Here is an 18,037-nt window from a genome sequence, read left to right as displayed (position 1 = left end):
TTCACTCAATTCCCAGCACCTATATGACTGCTGATGCAAGGGTCATGCTGCCCTCTTCTGGCCACCATGCACACGGTGCATCAAATTTGCTCTTAGAAAGTGCTTGGGGGTAGGGAGCATTGTCCGGTCCTAAGTCAAAGTTTTGTACCAGGTGTTTCATTAGATTATTTCCCCAATTGCTTAATTTCCACCTAGCTCTTTTTTTTTTTAAACAAAATTACATTTAGAGAGAGACAGAGAGAGAGACACAGAGAGAGAGAGAGAGAGTGTGTGTGTGTGTGTGTGTGTGTGTGCGCGTGCGTGTGTGCTGTGATAAACATATGGGGGTAAGAGAACAACTTGTAGGAGTCGATTCTTTCCAGTATTGTCAGACTTGGAGACAGGTACTTTTACCCACTGAGCCACCTTACTGTCCTCTACAGGGCTATTTGGTGGGTTTTCTCTTCTCTCGTGTTCCTGTTTCACTGGCTATGCAACTTACTCCAACCCATGGTCAGAAAGAAGAAGCACTTGCTAGTTCTTCTTTAGGGATGTAAGCCTAGTGATGTAAAGTCTGACTTCTGACAGCGTGAAATGAGCACTTTCACATGACCTCTCCTGAGCTCAAGGCTGTAAGTTCAGTTCTTCACTCGTTGCTGAGAGCTGACCCTCCTCCCTGTCCCTGGACACAGGGACACCAAACATGACTCAAAGAAAAAGGATGATTGTGGAGTTGGATTGACAGCTTTGTATCCTGACCTTAGTATACATTGTGTGTGTGACCTTGAGGAAACTAATTTCTCCCTGCCTCCATTTCCACATCTATGATATGAGAACTACCCATCCTACCTTTTCAGTAACCTATTCTAATGACTTAAATGAAGGAACATGTGTGAAGCATTTGGCACAGACCACCCTGTCATCAGTGCTAATGTTTCCCAGGATCCTTTGCTTTTCCCGGAGGAGTAACAAGCCCGGTAAAGCTGCTGTTTTTGCATTCCAGGTCCAGTTTGGCCATGCTGGAGCTTGTGCCAACCAGGCTTCTGAAACTGCAGTGGCCAAGAACCAGGCCTTGAAGGAGGCAGGAGTGTTTGTGCCCCGCAGCTTTGATGAACTGGGAGAAGTCATTCAGTAAGGAGTGGGCAGGGTGTGCTCTCCCACCCTTTCCTGATCCCTGCTAAGGACAACAGCCCCTCTAGCACAGGGATACCCAGATACTCTCGCTTCCTCTTGGGCTCTAGTGCACTGTAGGGAAAGCCATCTTTTTCTTGGCTTTTGTTTTGTTTTAGTTTAAAAGCATCAGGTCCAGGACTACCTGATTGCCTGGTTGCTGTGGCCACAAATGAGACACAGGCTTGGACATGTTTAGAATGTGTCATTCTGAGTACCACCTCTGGTTGATAGAGTTATTGAATTTTACTTTCTATTTCTACCTCCTGAATCTGCCTTGGCTGTTCTTGTCTCTCTTCCCATCGTCCCCAAATTCAGCTTTTCATGAAGCCTCATCCAGAGAGGGAGAGTGAAGGGTGAAAGCAATAGTCTGGGCTGTAATTGTTTTCCTTTGGTTCTTAGGATCCAGCTGGTGACAGTAGGGTCATGAGCACTGAAGACACCTACAGTGTTTAGGATAGAACCTCATTGTATCTGCACAGTAACGTCTCCTGCCTCTCCCTGCCCCCAGGTCTGTGTATGAAGATCTTGTGGCCAAAGGAGCCATTGTACCTGCTCAGGAAGTGCCACCTCCAACAGTGCCCATGGACTACTCTTGGGCCAGGGTAAGTGTCCTTGGTGTCCCTTGAAGGGCTAAGATAGATTTTTGGGTGTTTTTTTTTTTAATTGTTTTATGTACATTGGTGTTTTGCCTGCATGAATGTCTTTATGAGGATATTAGAGCCCCTGGAACAGGAGTTACGGACAGTTGTGAGCTGCCATGTGGGTGCTGGAAATTGAACCCAGGTCCTTTGGAAGAGCAGTCAGTGCTCTTAACCACTGAGCCACCTCTCCAGCCCAAGTTTTTTTTTTTTTAAGATTTATTTATTTATTGTGTAAACAATGTTGTCTGCATGTGTGTCTGCATTCCAGAAGAGAGCATCAGATCTCATTATTAATGGTTGAGAATCATCATGTGGTTGCTTGGAATTTAATTTAGGACCTCTGGAAGAGCAGCCAATGCTCTTAAACTCTGAGCCATCTCTTCAGCCTCTGTGTGTGTGTGTGTGTTTAAGATGTGATCTCCACAGTCCTAAAACTTGATATATATATATCAGAGATTGCCTGCCTCTGCCTTCTAGGTGTTGGGATAGAGGCTTGTGCCAACATTTCCAGCTCTAAGTCAGTGAACTTTAAGGTGATTTGGTTTGAGCTCCTGGAAACCAGCCCCCTTTCAAATTATTTAGAGCAATCATGCCAACCTTCTCCATCAGAGAAGCATCAGAAACTGATCCCATGCACTGTGTGCCTGAACTGTCCCCAGTTTTATTTCCAGGTCAGGTGACAGAATGGGCAACATGGCCTCACATGTGTTTTACCTGATATTGGATGGAGTCAGCTTCTAAGTGTTTTGGGCCAGCATTCAAGAGGGAGAGGCAGGAGGATCAAAGTTCATGGTCATCCTCTGGTTACATAGAGTTTTGAGACCATCCTAGGATACATGATATCCTGTCTCCAAAAAAAAAAAAAAATGTTAGTGCCTCACAGCCCATCAAACTTGTGTCTACAAAGCTACTTCTAAGAAATGCTTTCCTAGAACATACAAAGGAATGCATCTAAGAATTTTATCTAGAGATGTTTATCACTAGATGATGACATATTTTGAGGAGGCAACATATAGCAGTTAAGAGGATTAACTAGGTGGTCCATATATAGACATTAATAGAGCTCAGATAAGCTCAGATCCATTAAGTAAAAGGCACCTTATGGGCAGACTTGCGAAGTAGTCTTGGCAGTCCTGAAAATCTCTATGTAGACCCAGCTGGACTTGAAATCAGTGATCCACCTGCCTCTGCCTCCAGAGTGTTGGGATTAAAAGTGTGCACCACCATGCCTGGCCTCAACTTCTTTTGGTTTTACGAGACAGGTTTTCTCTGTGTATTCCAGCAGTCCTGAAACCCACTGTGTAGACCAGCTGGCCTTGAACTCAAGAGATCTGCCTGCCTCTGCCGGGATTAACGGTGTGCACCACCACACTTTGCCAGCCTCCACTGCTTGGAACAAGCAGTGTTTATTGCTGCTTGGCCCTTAGAGTGGCTAAGACATTCCTGGAACGTTTTTGTTCTGAGAGCACAGACAGCTATTTGTCTTGGGAAAAAAGTCTCTGATGGTCACCATAACCCTGTGTCTCTATCCTTGCTCAGGAGCTGGGTTTGATCCGAAAACCTGCCTCATTCATGACCAGCATCTGTGATGAGCGAGGACAGGAACTCATTTACGCAGGCATGCCCATCACCGAGGTCTTCAAGGAAGAGATGGGCATCGGTGGCGTCCTTGGCCTCCTCTGGTTCCAGAGAAGGTGAGGCACGATGGGCAGGGATGGTAGGGCACTGTCCTTCCTTGACACAGGAGGTAGGGTGGGCAGAGTGTCAGTGGTTATGTGGCCACAGACCAACTCTCTTAGTCAGGGTTTCTATGATTCGATGGAACACCATGAACAAAAAGCAAGTTGGAGAGGAAAGGGTTTATTTGGCTCATACTTCAGCATTGCTGTACATCACTGAAGGAAGTCAGGACAGGAACTCAAACAGGGCAGGATCTAGGAGGCAGGATCTGATGCAGAGGCCATGGAGGAGAGCTGCTTACTGACTGACTTGCTTCCCCTGGCTTGCTAAGCCCGCCTTCTTATAGAACTCAGGACCACCATTCCAGGAATGCACCACCAACTATGGGCTGGGCCCTCCCGCATTGGTCACTAATTAAAAGAATGCCTTCCTTATAGCAGGATCTCATGGAGGCATTTTCTCACCTGAGGCTCCTTCCTCTCTGATGACTCTAACTTGTGTCAAGTTGAAACACAAAACCACCCAGTACATCAAGTTAAGGACAGGGAGGTCATTTGTAAAACAAGAAAGGGAAAATGAGTGGCTTCAGGAGAGGCCTTGAGAACGTTTAAAGAAATGGGACAGTTACAGTGACCTCAAGGTCAGTCGGGAATCTGGACAGTTGTGACCTTAACTAGTGCACCTGGTAAATTTTCAGAGCAGCCTCTGACATGCTTACTTCCTCTTGGCAAATTTTTTGTCTCTCATCAGCCTGAATTATAGATGTTTGTGTTTTCCATCACTCCTAAGGCTAGTCTTCCCTTAGACTCACAGCTAGGCAAGGTCGCATATGTGTGATTACACAGCACTGAACAGATCTTCATGGGAAAGCCTTGGGTTCTGTCATGCCTTCATCTGCAGAGATGCTGCAGTCATGACCCAGGCCTTCCCTGGACAAACTCAGGGTGGAGTGCCTGAGAGGTTTTTCTGTATACTTTTGCCTCCCCAGTTTCCAGACTCAGCCCTTGATCATTAGTGGGGAGATTGAATACTGCAGGATGTGTGGGGCAGAGGCTGCATCTCCGCTCTGGTAGCAGGCATGCGGAGAGACATAGCCGCAGGAATAGATCAAATCCCGTTACAGAAACTCAGTGTTGACCACCAAGATGTCTCAGACTGTTTCAGCTGGTAACCCCCTTCATCTACTTTTTTTTCTTTTAATTTTGACTTTTTCATCATTTTGAAACAGGGTCTCACTATGTAGATCTGTCTTTGCCTCCCACGTGCTGGAACTAAAGAAATGCACCACTATACCCAGCCCCCCCCCTTCTCTCTTTCTTTCTTTCTTCTTTTTCTTTTAACGGGTCAGGGTTCCTCTATGTAGCTTTGGAGTCTCTCCTGGACTCTGTAGACCAGGCTGGTCTCAAACTCAGAGATCCACCTGCCTCTGCCTCCTGAGTGCTAAGATTAAAGACGTGCATCACCACCCAGCTGCCCATGAAGTTTTTGTGTAATTTCATGTGTACAGATTTATAAAATAGGTGTACAAATCAAATATTTAATGGTAATGAATTTATTATAAAATAATTCTCTGCTGTATGTATAATTTTACCACTTGTCAAAGATAAGATCAAATTTATATAGACACGAGATAAATTTGCTTGTTTATGTTTACATATGGAATTTAGTTTGAGGTTGGGGAGATGACTCAGTGGGTAAGACCACTTACCTTGAAAGCAAGGAATCTGAGTTCAAATTCCTGACTGGGCATAGCTGCATGATCCTGTAGCCCCAGTGCTGGAGGGTGAGCGGATAGGTGGGGAGGCCCCAGGAGCCCATTGGTGAGTTTAGTGGTTTAGTGAGAGACCCTGTCTCAGAAAGCAAGGTGATGGTGGAGTGTAATGGTGCGCATACTTCAATCCCAACAGAGGCAAGCATAGTAAGACTGTCTCAAAAGATAAAATAAAGGGATGAGGTGGAGAGCCATTAAGAAAGTCACACAACCAACATATTCCTCTGGCATCTTCATGCATGTATATAGCCCCACGTGCACACACAAAATAATTAACTCTTGGCTGAATCTTTAATGGTACATAATATGGTATATCTTCAGTGTTTTCAGAGTCAATTAATTAGTATTTTGATTTTATGGTTGTTAATGTTGAGAACACCACTTTGATTGAATATGTACTACCAAATGGCAAAAGTATGTCCAGGACTGTTTCAGAAATTATTGGAAATTCCATCCTAATCCCAAACCAAAATTGTTTTAACAACTTTTTATGAAACTCAAACAGCAATTTTTAAAGTCAAACATTTTGTCATAACACAATGTAAAGATGTGCTCATTGGAATTTACATACTAGGATGATAGGAGAAAAGTATTAAATGTGTCTTTTCCATATTTAAAAGTACATGTCTCTGCACATTCTCTCTCTCTCTCTCTCTCTCTCTCTCTCTCTCTCTCTCTCTCTCTCTCTCTCTCTCTCTCTCTCTCTCTCTCTCTCTCACACACACACACACACACAGGGTCTTGAACTTGAGAGATCTGCCTGCTTCTGCCTCCCAAATGCTGTTATTAAAAGTGTGCACCACCACTACCTAGCATATATGTCTCTTGAGAAGAGAAACTTTATGTATGTATAGTGAAAACAGCAGTTCATAATATTTCTTAGCCTCAAGTCAGAGCCAAGGGTCTCAGACAGCATCTTTTGGTGTTGCACAGCAGGGTAGCATTTGTTGGTGTTGCACGGTAGGACAACATGTATACAGCACAGTGTGCAAATTATGTGTTCAGAACTAAAACTTCAACAAAGTCATGAGGGGCAACATGGGCAAACATTGCAGATTTATTACAGTTTGGTTAGAATTTTGGCTGTTGAACATTCAGAAATCTTTATGGGCAGAAAGATGGTTTGGTCATTAATATCATGTTCTGCTGAGTTTAATAACTGCAGGAATAAGGAGCAGTTTGATTTGGAATTGGTGATAGAAAGTACCCTTGCCACCATAGCTTCTGGACTTTGTTCCAACTCTTCTCCCTTGCACCTCTGTGTGCCCCTTCTAGGTTGCCCAAGTACTCCTGCCAGTTCATTGAGATGTGTCTGATGGTAACAGCTGATCATGGGCCCGCTGTCTCTGGGGCCCACAACACCATCATCTGTGCCCGGGCTGGAAAGGATCTGGTCTCCAGCCTCACATCAGGGTTGCTCACCATTGTAAGTTTGGCCTTCCTGGGAGGGAGGTAACAGCTTTGGCTTCATGCTGCCTTTATAAATGCAGCAGGCTCCTCCTAAGAGCCTCTGGGTATAAACCCCCAGGCCAGATGCTGTTCTGGGCATCCTGGGTTGATTTGCAGAGCTAGGAAAACCATCACACTCAGGGCAGTGTGGCTTTGTTTTCTCCTGCAGGGAGATCGGTTTGGGGGTGCCTTGGATGCAGCAGCGAAGATGTTCAGTAAAGCCTTTGACAGTGGCATTATTCCTATGGAGTTTGTGAACAAGATGAAGAAGGAAGGCAAACTGATCATGGGCATTGGCCACCGGGTGAAATCGGTAACTTGTTGCTCCCATTAGGATCTGTGGAATGGGGAGTGACACTGAGTTAGAAACATTTTGGCCTGGAGAGATGGCTTCACTGTTAAAGAGTACTTGCTGCTCTTAAAGAGGACCTGGGTTTAGTTCCCAGCACCATGGGGTAGCTCTCACAACTATAACTGTAGTTCCAGGGAGCCCAACACCCTCTTCTGGATTCTGGTTGCCCCCACACAGGTGGTGCACACACATACATGCAGGCAAAAACTTACACACATAAAATTAAAATAAAACTTTCAAGAAAGAAAGAAACACTCAAGCTCTTGACCCCCTAGTACACATACCTCGGGACATGTAGACAGATGTCAAATGCAAGGTGACTCTTTCCCCATCATAATACAAATTGATGACCCTAAGAGTTCTCAGTTCATTCAGCTTCAGTTTTCCTAATGAAGAAAGAGCCATGATCAGGAAGGGGAAATGTCCATTACTTTCTACCAGATAGTACTTTATGTTACACAAATCTCAGTGACCTATGTCAGCCACACTGTATCTGCCACAGGTTAGCTGTAGCTGTTCTGTCACTTGAGCTAAGCCTCACTGGGGTGTGTGCGACTTCAGGTGTGGTGGTCAGAGGACAACCTATTGGAGTCAGTTCTTTCCTTCCATGATGTGGCCAGAACTCAGGCTGTCAGGCTTGATGCAGTTCCTTAACTCACTGGTCCATTTCTGGCACTTTACTCACATTTCATCGGTAAAAGCAAGCCAGACAGGTACACTTGACATACTTGCAACAGAAAAGTAGTAATATTAAGGCAAGCCCAATTGGAATAGATCCACAGGGAAAGACAAAGTATTTTCAACAGTTAGTGTGGTCCTGTGTGTGGCTGACAGGTATCTGAATGTCCTGATAGTGTGTCCTTTCAGGTCACTGGTGTTTGGATTTAGTGCATCTGAGTCATCTCACTCACCCACTGTCAGCCCTGGGTTCTCTGTCTTAGGGTTCCTCCTCTTCCTCTTCATTTTGTTTAGTGAGACAGGGTCTCTCTTCTACGCCTTGGCTGTCCTGGAACTCCTTATGTAGTCTAGGCTGGCCTTGAGCTCACAGGAGATCATCCTGTCTCTGCCTCCCAAATCCTGGAATTAAAAGCTTGCCCCACTACACCCAGCTTAGTTAGGGTTTCAGTCACTATGATAAAAAATATCCCAGTCAAAAGCTACTTAGGGAGGGAAAGGGTTTGCGTCATCTCATAACTCTTAGGTGAGGGAAGTCAGGACAGGAACTCCAGACAGGGCCTGAAGTAGAGGCTATAGAAGATCACTGTTTACTCACTGACTTGGCCAGCTAGCTTTCTTTTACAACCCACGACCACCAGGTGGCACCACTCATAGTAGCTGGACCTGCCACATTAATATCAATCAAGAAAATGCTCCAGCAAAGTTGCCTGTGGGCCATTCTGATAGAGGCAATTTCTCATTTGAGGTTTCTCTTCCCAAAAAACTCTAGTTTACTGACAGACAGACAAACAAACAAACAAAAAAACCTAAACCAGGACAGGATATTCTTTTAACAGATGTTATTTGTTATCTGTCAATGTTCCAGTTCTAGATTTTTTTTTAAGATTTTGGGGTGCATTGCTGCCCTGTTCCTTGCATGTGCAGAACATTTCTGTAGCTTAACCAGATGACAGAGCTTATAGCCAGACCCAAACATGGTGGAGAGTGACTGCGTCCAGCCCCCTCTACCTAACACCACAGATACTGGGTAACTTCCTGAACATCTAGGGGACTCAATTCCTTTCTTGTAACAAAGGGATCACTACAGAGGTTGTTTAGAGGCCAAAATGAGACATGAGGGAACTCTTCTGCCTCCCAGCATTGTCATTATGGGAGTTATAAGGAATTGGACACAGATTGGGTCCTCATGCTGACTCCAGGATAGGACAGGGACAGCTCTGTCCACTTGCAGCACAAGCACTTCCGTGGCCTGCTGTGTCTGAGGCGATGTTTCTGTAACGGGGTCTTTTTTTAGATAAACAACCCAGACATGCGAGTGCAGATCCTCAAAGACTTTGTCAAACAGCACTTTCCCGCCACCCCGCTGCTTGATTACGCCCTGGAAGTGGAGAAGATCACCACCTCGAAGGTAACAGAGGGGTGGATTGCTTACTTACTGTTGGAGGCTTTCGTGACAAGGGCTGTGTAGTACAGTTGGCTTAGTAGAGGATGCTGTCCATCTTCTGTACCCTGCTCAAATTGGTCATTTTAAAATGGTTTCAAAATTCATAGTGAGCGTGTTAGCCACTTCCCATTGCTCTGATAAACACCTGGCAGAGCACATTACAGGGAGGACTGGTGTGTTGACTTACAGTGGTTCCAGGCTGGGGTGGCGGGAGGCCTGGCAGGACAGTGGCTCATGCTGTCCCAGCTAGCTCTTGTTCCCCTCCATTTGTGCTCCTAGCTTGTGGGATGGTGCTTTCCACAGTCACAGCAGGTCTCCCTGTATCAAACCCTCTCTGGAAAGTTCGTGTGGACACACCTAGACGTGAGCTTTACTGATCTCCCAGGAGCTTCTCAGTCTAGTCAAGCTATTTATCAAAATGAACTGTCATAATAATAGTAGTAATAAGCCGGGCATTGGTGGCGCACACCTTTAATCCCAGCACTCGGGAGGCAGAGACAGGTGGATCTCTGTGAGTTCGAGGCCAGCCTGGTCTACAGAGCTAGTTCTAGGACAGCCTCCAAAAAACAATACAGGGAAACCCTGTCTCGAAAAACCAAAAAAATTAAAAAATAATAGTAGTAATAACAGTGGTAGTAGCTAACAAAGGGAAAAAGTGAGAAATGATAAAACTGTGAACTTTTTGCTTTCCCAGAAGCCAAATCTTATCCTGAATGTGGATGGTTTCATTGGTGTCGCATTTGTGGACATGCTTAGGAACTGTGGCTCCTTCACCCGGTGAGCATCTCAGCCTCCATTCCAGCATTGGTTGATTTTCATTGCTCTTTCTTCCCAGCTGTGAGGAACTTAGAAAGTATAGCGAGGCATAAGGAAAAGACTAATGTCGCCTCCAGCCCTGCCGCCCACAGCACCCACTTTTCCACTTTGAAACTATAGAACTGCTGGTGGCCAGGAGTGGTGCTGTCTCTCAGGAGGGTGGTCATGTGAGTCATCTTAAAAGTACAAGTTGTTTGTGTCTTTCAGGGAGGAAGCTGATGAGTATGTTGACATTGGAGCCCTCAATGGCATCTTTGTGCTGGGAAGGAGTATGGGCTTCATTGGTGAGTTGGCTGCTCTAGAAGGGTTTTTATTTTATGTTTTGTGCACTACTTCCCGTGTGCAAACTTCTGCCACAGATGTCACATGCACATTCACCACCATCCTTCTTCTCCCCCCCTCCCCCTCTCTTTTGGTATTTTGAGACAGGGTTTCACTGTGTAGCCCCAGATGTCCTGGAACTCATTCTGTAGTCCAGGCTAGCCTCAAACTCATAGAGATCTGCCTGCTTCTGCCTCCCGAGTGCTGGAATTAAAGCCATATGCCACCACTGCCCCAACTAACTTTTTTTTCTTATCTTTATCTATGTTCCTTTTATTATAGGGAATAGTTTGTATTACTAGTTAAGAGAAGTTTAGCAGTTCCTTTTTTGCCAAGTCTGACTGATACACCTATAGAATGAATGGAATTCCTGCTGTTTTGGTATGTGCATATGCATGTGTGCTCATGCGTGGGTGTGTTTTGTTTTATGGTTTTGTTATCTACCCTCATTGTACCCTGCCATAAAGCTACATCCCCAGCTCTCTGTGTGTCAGGAAGATTTCCTTCCCCATCTCTGACCTTCATCATGCTTGTGAAACTAAAGAAAACTACGCTGGTTCCATTTTAGGGCACTATCTTGATCAGAAGAGGCTGAAGCAGGGGCTGTATCGTCACCCATGGGACGATATTTCCTATGTTCTTCCGGAACACATGAGCATGTAACTGAATCAGGAACCCTGCTGTAGTAAAAAGAAGACAAGAACTCCCTTCTGGGTAATAACGGACAGACAGTTGGAAGCAGAGTCCATTATAGGCTGGGCCTGGAGCAGAAGTAGCCATTGATGTACAGGCATGGAAGACCAACTTACAGGCTAGTACCCATTCAGATCACACAAAGAAACTTAGTATTTTTTTTATATATATATAAGCGTAGAAATTGAAAACCAAGCCAATACTTGTGACATTTGCTCTGCTACCTGCTATATCTATTATATGGAATAATAGTGTCAGAATAGCGTTCTTCTAGGGCCTTACGATGTTGCTTTCTTTTTTTAATTAGTTAAAAATGTATTTTTCCTTTGGAGGAAGGGAATGCAACTTTTAAGACTATAGGACCCACTGACATCTGGTATCCCACTTCCCATTTATCTTCACATAACATGAAGAACACTGTATTAGTCTGATTTTTAAGGATCTTTTTTTTTTTCTGTGTTATGTGTTAAGGGTTTATTTAGTATCCCACTGAAATGTTCTGTGTTACGGATCAGTGTCAGGGAGGGGTGGGGCCATTACATCCTTAGCTGTTGTCTTACATATGTGGAATAGTAACTTAAATGTAAAGTTGTAACATATGAGTGTTTAAAATGGAAACACAAGCAAAAAGCTGTGAAATGTCTTGTGTCTCATGTTCTGTGTTTATGCAGCTGATTTGTCTGTTACTGAAGTGTGGGTCCAAAGACTCATAGAGCTGTTTGCATCTATAACCCACAAAGATTCTGGGCAGCTGCCACCTCAGTCTCTTCTCTGTATTATCATGTTTGGTTTAAATAAACTATACAGTAACAGTGACGTATTGCTGTTCTGTCATCTGTTTTTGAAACAAAGCTGTCCTGGAACTATAGACAATGTTGGCCTCTGCTGAGATTAAAGGTGATTAAAGGCATGCACCACTACACCCAACTCTTAGTTTTAGCATTTTAAAATGTAGGAGTTCTAATTGGTCTTAATAATAAAACTCGGAGTCAGTTATTTGATATTAGATCATGGAAGCAAAGCAGCCAGCCACTAGCTCTTACCTCTACCTCAGACCAAATGGGTGGTCCTGACTCCATGAATTCTCAGATGGGATGCTCTCTATGAAACCTCAGAGTGCATCCTCAGACTGCCTCCCGCTTTATATTTCTCTCTCCACCCAGTTGTATCACTCCTGTCTCCACCTCCCTAGTGCTGGGATCACCTTTGTGTGAGCTGTTTCCCTTTTAACCCAGGATGACTTTGAACTAACAGAGATCTGTCTGCCAAGTACTTGGATTAAAGGTGTGTGCCACCACTGCCTGGCCTCTATGGTAAACTAGTGTGGCTAGCTTTGCACTCTGATCTTCAGGCAAGCTTTATTTGTTAGATCATAAACAAAATATCATCACATTAAAATCTACCTCCACCTCCTTGAAAAGAAAAATATAATGAAAACACCAGTATATATTGTCATGCCCCCTCACCCCCCCAAAAGCGATAAAAACCTTAAAGTTGAGGCTTAGTGGTACCTTTAATTCCAGCACTTGGGATCAGAGTTCAAGGCCAGACTGATATCTATGGCACCTACTAGGTTTTTAGACACCCAAGGCTTCCAAACCTGATTTGTTGTTTGTTTTGTTTTTGTTTTTTTCAAGACAGATCTGCCTACCTCTGCCTCCCAAGTGCTAGGATTAAAGGTGTACGCCACCACTGATCTAGAGAGATGGCTAGGTGGTTAATAGCACTTGTTGCTTGCCCTGAAGTCCTGAGTTTAGTACCAGAACCATATCAGCTGACTCACAACCATCTGTAACTTCAGTTCCAGAGGACCCTACCCTACACCTCTGGCTCTGAGGGCACCTTCACTCATGTGCACATACCTGCATGTAGAGACATCTACATATAATTTAAATGATTTTTTAAGTCTTCAGAAATAAAAGGAAAAGCTATTAAGACATGGCTCAGCAGGGGAAGGCATCAGCTGCCACCCCTGACCTCAGGAGCCTGACACCTGGGACCTCGTGGGAGGAAAGAACTGACTTCTGAAGACTCTTTAATCACAGGTGTGCCAGGGCCCACGAGTAACTACACTACACACCTAGACTGCATAAATGTAAAGAGAAAATCAAATTAAGACACTCCACTGCCTTGCTTACAATCCCAAAGTGTCTTTTATTCATTTTGTTTTGTTTTTTGAGACTTTTTTCTATGGAGCACTGGGTGTCTTGGAACTCGATCTGTAGACCAGGCTGCCCTGGAACTCACATAGATCCTCCTGCCTCTGCCTTCTAAGAGCTGGTTTATTCACTTGTATTTGACGCATATGAAATGGTATATGCAGCTAACATTTGATTCCGCACTACCTCATTTAATCCTGTGTTCTAAAGTAGGCAACATCCATTTTTAAAAGGCAGATATATGTTAAGTAACTCCTCACCTTTGTGCACTTTTTTTTTCTTTTCTTTGTTTTTTTGAGACAGTCTAGCCCAGGCTGATCTACTGGAAATGGTTCTGCCTTAGGGTCCCAAGTGCTAGGATTACAGGTGTGTGCCACCATACCCCTCTAAGACTCAAAGCCCTAAGCCTTTTTCTTTTCTTTTGAAAATACATTTCTGGAGACTGGAGAGATGGTTTGTAACACGAATAAATAAAAGACTCAAGGGCTGATATTGGGATTTAAACTCCAAGCTGAAAAGCAAAGCAGCTGGCTGCTAGCTTACTACCTCAGGCCTGATGGGCTGATCCTCGCTCCAGGAGCTCTCACCAAACCTGAGACTGTAACCCTTCCTCAGTGTGACTGGAGAATGAATGCCTCTACTGGGACCTTGCTTTGGTCTTATATATTTCCTAATGTTGGGATCAAAGGTGTGAACTATAATTCTCTTTTACTGATTCACTCTTGTGTGGATCTGGGTGGCCTTGGACTTACAGAGATCTGTCTACCTCTCTTGTAACAAGCGTTCTTCCTGCCAGCCTGGTCCCAGAGCTGCATCAGTCCCAAATGAACACACAAGACTTTATATTATGAAGCTGTTGGCCATTTGCTATGGTTTGCTATTGACTAGCTCTGACTTAATTATTAACCCATAACTGCTAATCTGAGTATTTTCATGTGCTCTTCTCTGTAGAGAGGGTTCACACCTCTAACTCCTCTCCAGTCCTACATGGTGACTGACTGTGCCTCCGTTTCCCAGAATCCTCAACCTCTCCTTGTCCTACCTGTCTTGCTTCCCTATTGACCAACAGTGCTTTATTTATCAACCAGTAAGACAAACATATACACAGAAAGACTCCCCCATCAACCTCTAAATCCTGAGTCCTAGAATTAAAGGTGTATGAAGATGGAATTTCTGTCTTGCCAGATCCCACAGCTGTTTAGTCCCAAATAAACACACAGAGACTTATATTCTTTATAAACTATTTGGCCAATGGCTCAGGCTTCTTATTGGCTAGCTCTCTCTTAATAACCCATTTCTATTACACTATGTGTTGCCACGAGACTGTGGCTTACCTGTAATGTTCTGTCATGTTACTCCTTCAGTGGCTACATGGCCTCTCCTTGACACTCTCTCTCTCTCTCTCTCTCTGTTCCTCTTCCCAGCATTCCTAGTCTGGTAGCCCCACCTATACCTCCACCCTGGCTACTGAGCAATCAGCATTTACTTACCAACTAATAAGAGAAACATTCACAGTATGCAGAAGGACATTTCCCATAATCTCCTCTTTTCTGTCTAAATAAAAAGGAAGGTTTTAAGTTTAGCATAGTAAAATTATATATAACAAATCAGTTATTATAGTTAACAATATTTAGTCCATTAACATTGTAATTTATCTTTTATCATAACTAAGGAAAGCCATAACCATAACTATCTTGTCTTCAACTCCATCAAAGACCTCAAAAGGACAATATGTAAACTCTAGAATTGACAGAGATATCAAGTTCCTCTGTAACGTTGGGGCGTCCCTCTTCAGCCTATAGGTCCCCAGTGTCTGGAAGACTTTTTGATGAAGCAGGAAACTTGAAGGACCATCCTGTCCTGGGGCAAGCTCAGCAGTCACTTTTCTTTGTAACCTGCTTGTCCAGTTTGGACAGCTTATTGTCAAGCAGTCCAGGCAAGAGCAGTTTCTTGTCCAAATGGCTATTCCTGCCATCTTCCTCTCTAATATAATTGGTGTTGCCAGGAGCAGTTGTGTATCATTGTCATGAAAAATCTAATAAACCTTTTTTTTTTTTGGTTTTTCCAGAGAAGGTTTCTCTGTGGCTTTGGAGGCTGTCCTGGAACTAGCTCTTGTAGACCAGGCTGGTCTTGAACTCACAGAGATCCGACTGCCTCTGCCTCCCGAGTGCTGGGATTAAAGGCAGGCAGCACCACTGCCCAACATCCAGCAGCATTTATAAACAATGTCTTTTAGCAGCCATTGCTCCTTCCTCAGCAATCAAACAATTCAAAGACAACACAATAACATACAGTACCCAGACTGCGTATTTTCCATCTTTAGGAGGCTTATTTTTTATTACTCTATTTCTTTTATATTTTGGTGTTTTTTGGTTTTTGTTTTGTTTTGTTTTGTTTTTTTGAGACAGGGTTTCTCGGTGTAACTTTGGCTGTCCTTGAACTTACTCTTAGATCAGGCTGTCCTTGCACTCACAGAGATCTGCTTGCCTCTGCCTCCCAAGTGCTGGGATTAAAGGAGTGCCCCACCACGTTTTTTAAGGACTTTCTCTATTCGTTTTCTTTTCTCTCCCAAGCCTACGTATATTTTTAAGTCTTATTTCTGCTAAACAGCCTGGCTGAAATTAAAGTGGTGACTGGCCCCGCCCTATTCCTTGGCTTTCTGAGAGTCCGGCTTCACGGCAGGGATACTGGTGGGAGCCATGCTTATTGCCACAATTCTGCAGAGTTTCTAGGTCCATGCCACCACCAAAAAGCATGCCACCATCTGCTCATAACCACCCTTTAAGTGTTTGGCAGCAGGGCCTCTTAAAAGAGCCTTGCAGTTTTTGCTGATAACACTGAGTCAGGAAGCCTCTCTTAGAGCAGCCATGACTCTGCTTGCCTCTAGCAAACAGAGCCCACCCGAGAAAATGCTGCTACCAGGAAGCAGTGTTTGCTTCTGTTATTTGTTTTTAGAATCCCTTTTTAAGCTTTTTAAGCTTTTGTTTTACATGGAAATTTTTGCCAAATGTCTGGCCCAGTTCCGCAGCCATTTAGTCCCAAATAAACACACAGAGGCTTATATTAATTATAAACTGTCTGGCCAATGGCTTCTTATTGGCTAGCTGTCTCTTAATTATTAACCCATTTCTATTAAATTGTGTATTGCCATGAGGCTATGTCTTACCTGTAATTTCCATCATGTTACTCCTTCGGCAGCTGCATGGCATCTCTTTGCCACTCTCTCTTTCCCTCTTCCTCTTCTCAGCATTCCTAGTTTGGTAGCCCTACCTGACTGGTCAATCAGCATTTATTCACCAACTAATAAGAGAAACATATTCACAGCACACAGGTGGACATCCCCGGTCAGATGTGTGCCTCCTCCTCCTAGCTTCTGTCTGCTGGGATTAAAGGGGTGGGCCTGACTTCTAAGGCTTGTGGCTGACTTTGCTTTCTGAATCCTCAGGCAAGCTTTAGTAAATCATAAATAATACATCACTACAATAGTTCAGCAGTTGAGAGAATGAACTTCTATCCCAGCACCCACAACTGTCAACATGAATGCCTGCAATTCCAGTTCCAAGAGATCTGAGACTCTTCAGGCCTCTGGATACCCACACAGGTAACACAGACACATGTAAACACACACAATTTTAAAAAGAGATCCAGCCTGGCAGTGGGGGGGGGGGGCACACCCTTAATCTCAGCACTTGGGAGGTAGAGGCAGATGCAGATCTCTGTCAGTTCAAGGCCAGCCTGGGTTACAGAGCAAATTCTAGTACAGGCTCCAAACAAACAAAAAACAAACAAAAATCTTCTTGGAAAATTATTTGAACTAGAGATGGCTCAGCAGCTAAGTGCACTGGCTGCCCTTCCAGAAGACCTACGTTTGGTTGCCAGAACCCATATGACAGTTCAGAATGATCTGTAACACCAGTCCCTAGGAATATGATGCCCCCTTCTGGCCTCAGAAAACACTGTAGGAAAGTGGTGCACAGATGGACATAGAGGCAAAAACACTCACATAAATAAAAAAAAGAAAACATTTCTGAGCCACAGACATGGCTCTTCAGGTAGACATCCGGATTTGCCACCAAGTTTGACTATCCGAGCTGCACTCACCAAGCCCACGAACCTGACTCCAAAGGGTGTCTTCTGACTTCCACACTAGCTGCTGTGGTAGGAGGCATCCACACACATTAAGAAAAGAAAAGAAAGAAAGAAAAATTGTATTCATTTAGTTTTGTGGGCAGGGAAGATGGCTCATTGAGTAAAGGTGCCTGCCACCAAGCCTAATGACCCCGGTTTGAATTCCTTTGTCTAATGGAGAGAAAAGACTGTGTTAAATTGTCCTCTGTCATCCACAGAAATACCCCCGCATAAAACAAACAAGTTTAAATTTTTTCTCTAGGTTTATTTATTGGTGCTGGGGTGATTACACTACCATCACTTCTTAAATAGCTCATATTAAATTGGATGTGCCCAGGCACACTTGAGTAATCCTAACCCTAGGGAGGTGATGACAGAAGAATCAGGAATTCAAGGTCATCCTCAACTACATGTAGCTGTGCTGGGTTCCACCATGACACTGTTGCAAAAATAATTTACTTGATAACAACGTTATTTCTTGACCCCCCCCCAGCCCTGCTGGAGAAATGGCTTAGCAGTTAAGAGTGCACCAGGTGGCGGCAGCACACACCACTGATCCCAGCACTGGGGAGGCAGAGGCGGTGGATCTTTCTATGATTTCGAGGTCAGCCTATTCTGCAGAGTGAGTTCCAGGTCATCCAAGGCTACACACAGAGAAACTCTTGTCTCGGAAAGAAAAAAGCAAACAAACGTCCTCAGAGGACCAGGTTGACTCCCAACTCTGTATCAGGAGGGTTTTTCTGGCCTGTAACT

At 44.2% G+C, this 18,037-nt stretch overlaps 1 protein-coding gene and 1 long non-coding RNA gene across 5 annotated transcripts in view; one reads left to right on the top strand and one right to left on the bottom strand.

The window, feature by feature from the left end:
* Acly (ATP citrate lyase) overlaps positions 1-11,813 on the top strand; it is a 45,352-nt gene extending 33,539 nt beyond the window's left edge. For all 3 annotated transcript variants that reach the window (XM_005087384.4, XM_005087383.4, XM_040749697.1), the window contains 9 exons: positions 983-1,110; positions 1,661-1,754; positions 3,333-3,487; positions 6,520-6,670; positions 6,863-7,006; positions 9,018-9,131; positions 9,862-9,944; positions 10,191-10,267; positions 10,873-11,813. In XM_005087384.4, coding sequence (XP_005087441.1) covers positions 983-1,110; positions 1,661-1,754; positions 3,333-3,487; positions 6,520-6,670; positions 6,863-7,006; positions 9,018-9,131; positions 9,862-9,944; positions 10,191-10,267; positions 10,873-10,967 — 1,041 coding nt within the window. In that variant the 3' untranslated portion in view covers positions 10,968-11,813. The remainder of the gene's footprint in view (positions 1-982; positions 1,111-1,660; positions 1,755-3,332; positions 3,488-6,519; positions 6,671-6,862; positions 7,007-9,017; positions 9,132-9,861; positions 9,945-10,190; positions 10,268-10,872) is intronic.
* LOC121141509 lies at positions 6,284-16,826 on the bottom strand. 2 transcript variants are annotated; one of them, XR_005878443.1, is made up of 4 exons: positions 16,454-16,826; positions 7,957-10,012; positions 7,330-7,431; positions 6,284-7,030 (listed from the first exon to the last, which is right to left on the bottom strand). It is a non-coding gene; the product is annotated as an uncharacterized LOC121141509 (long non-coding RNA). The 2 variants fall into 2 exon arrangements; XR_005878442.1 differs by lacking the exon at positions 16,454-16,826 and adding an exon at positions 14,647-14,703.
* Positions 16,827-18,037: the final 1,211 nt, after the last annotated feature.

The sequence above is a fragment of the Mesocricetus auratus genome, unplaced genomic scaffold, assembly GCF_017639785.1.
Source record: "Mesocricetus auratus isolate SY011 unplaced genomic scaffold, BCM_Maur_2.0 Super-Scaffold_100007, whole genome shotgun sequence".
In the NCBI taxonomy this organism is placed as follows: Eukaryota; Metazoa; Chordata; class Mammalia; order Rodentia; family Cricetidae; genus Mesocricetus; species Mesocricetus auratus.
This window is presented reverse-complemented; position numbering and strand designations above follow the sequence as displayed.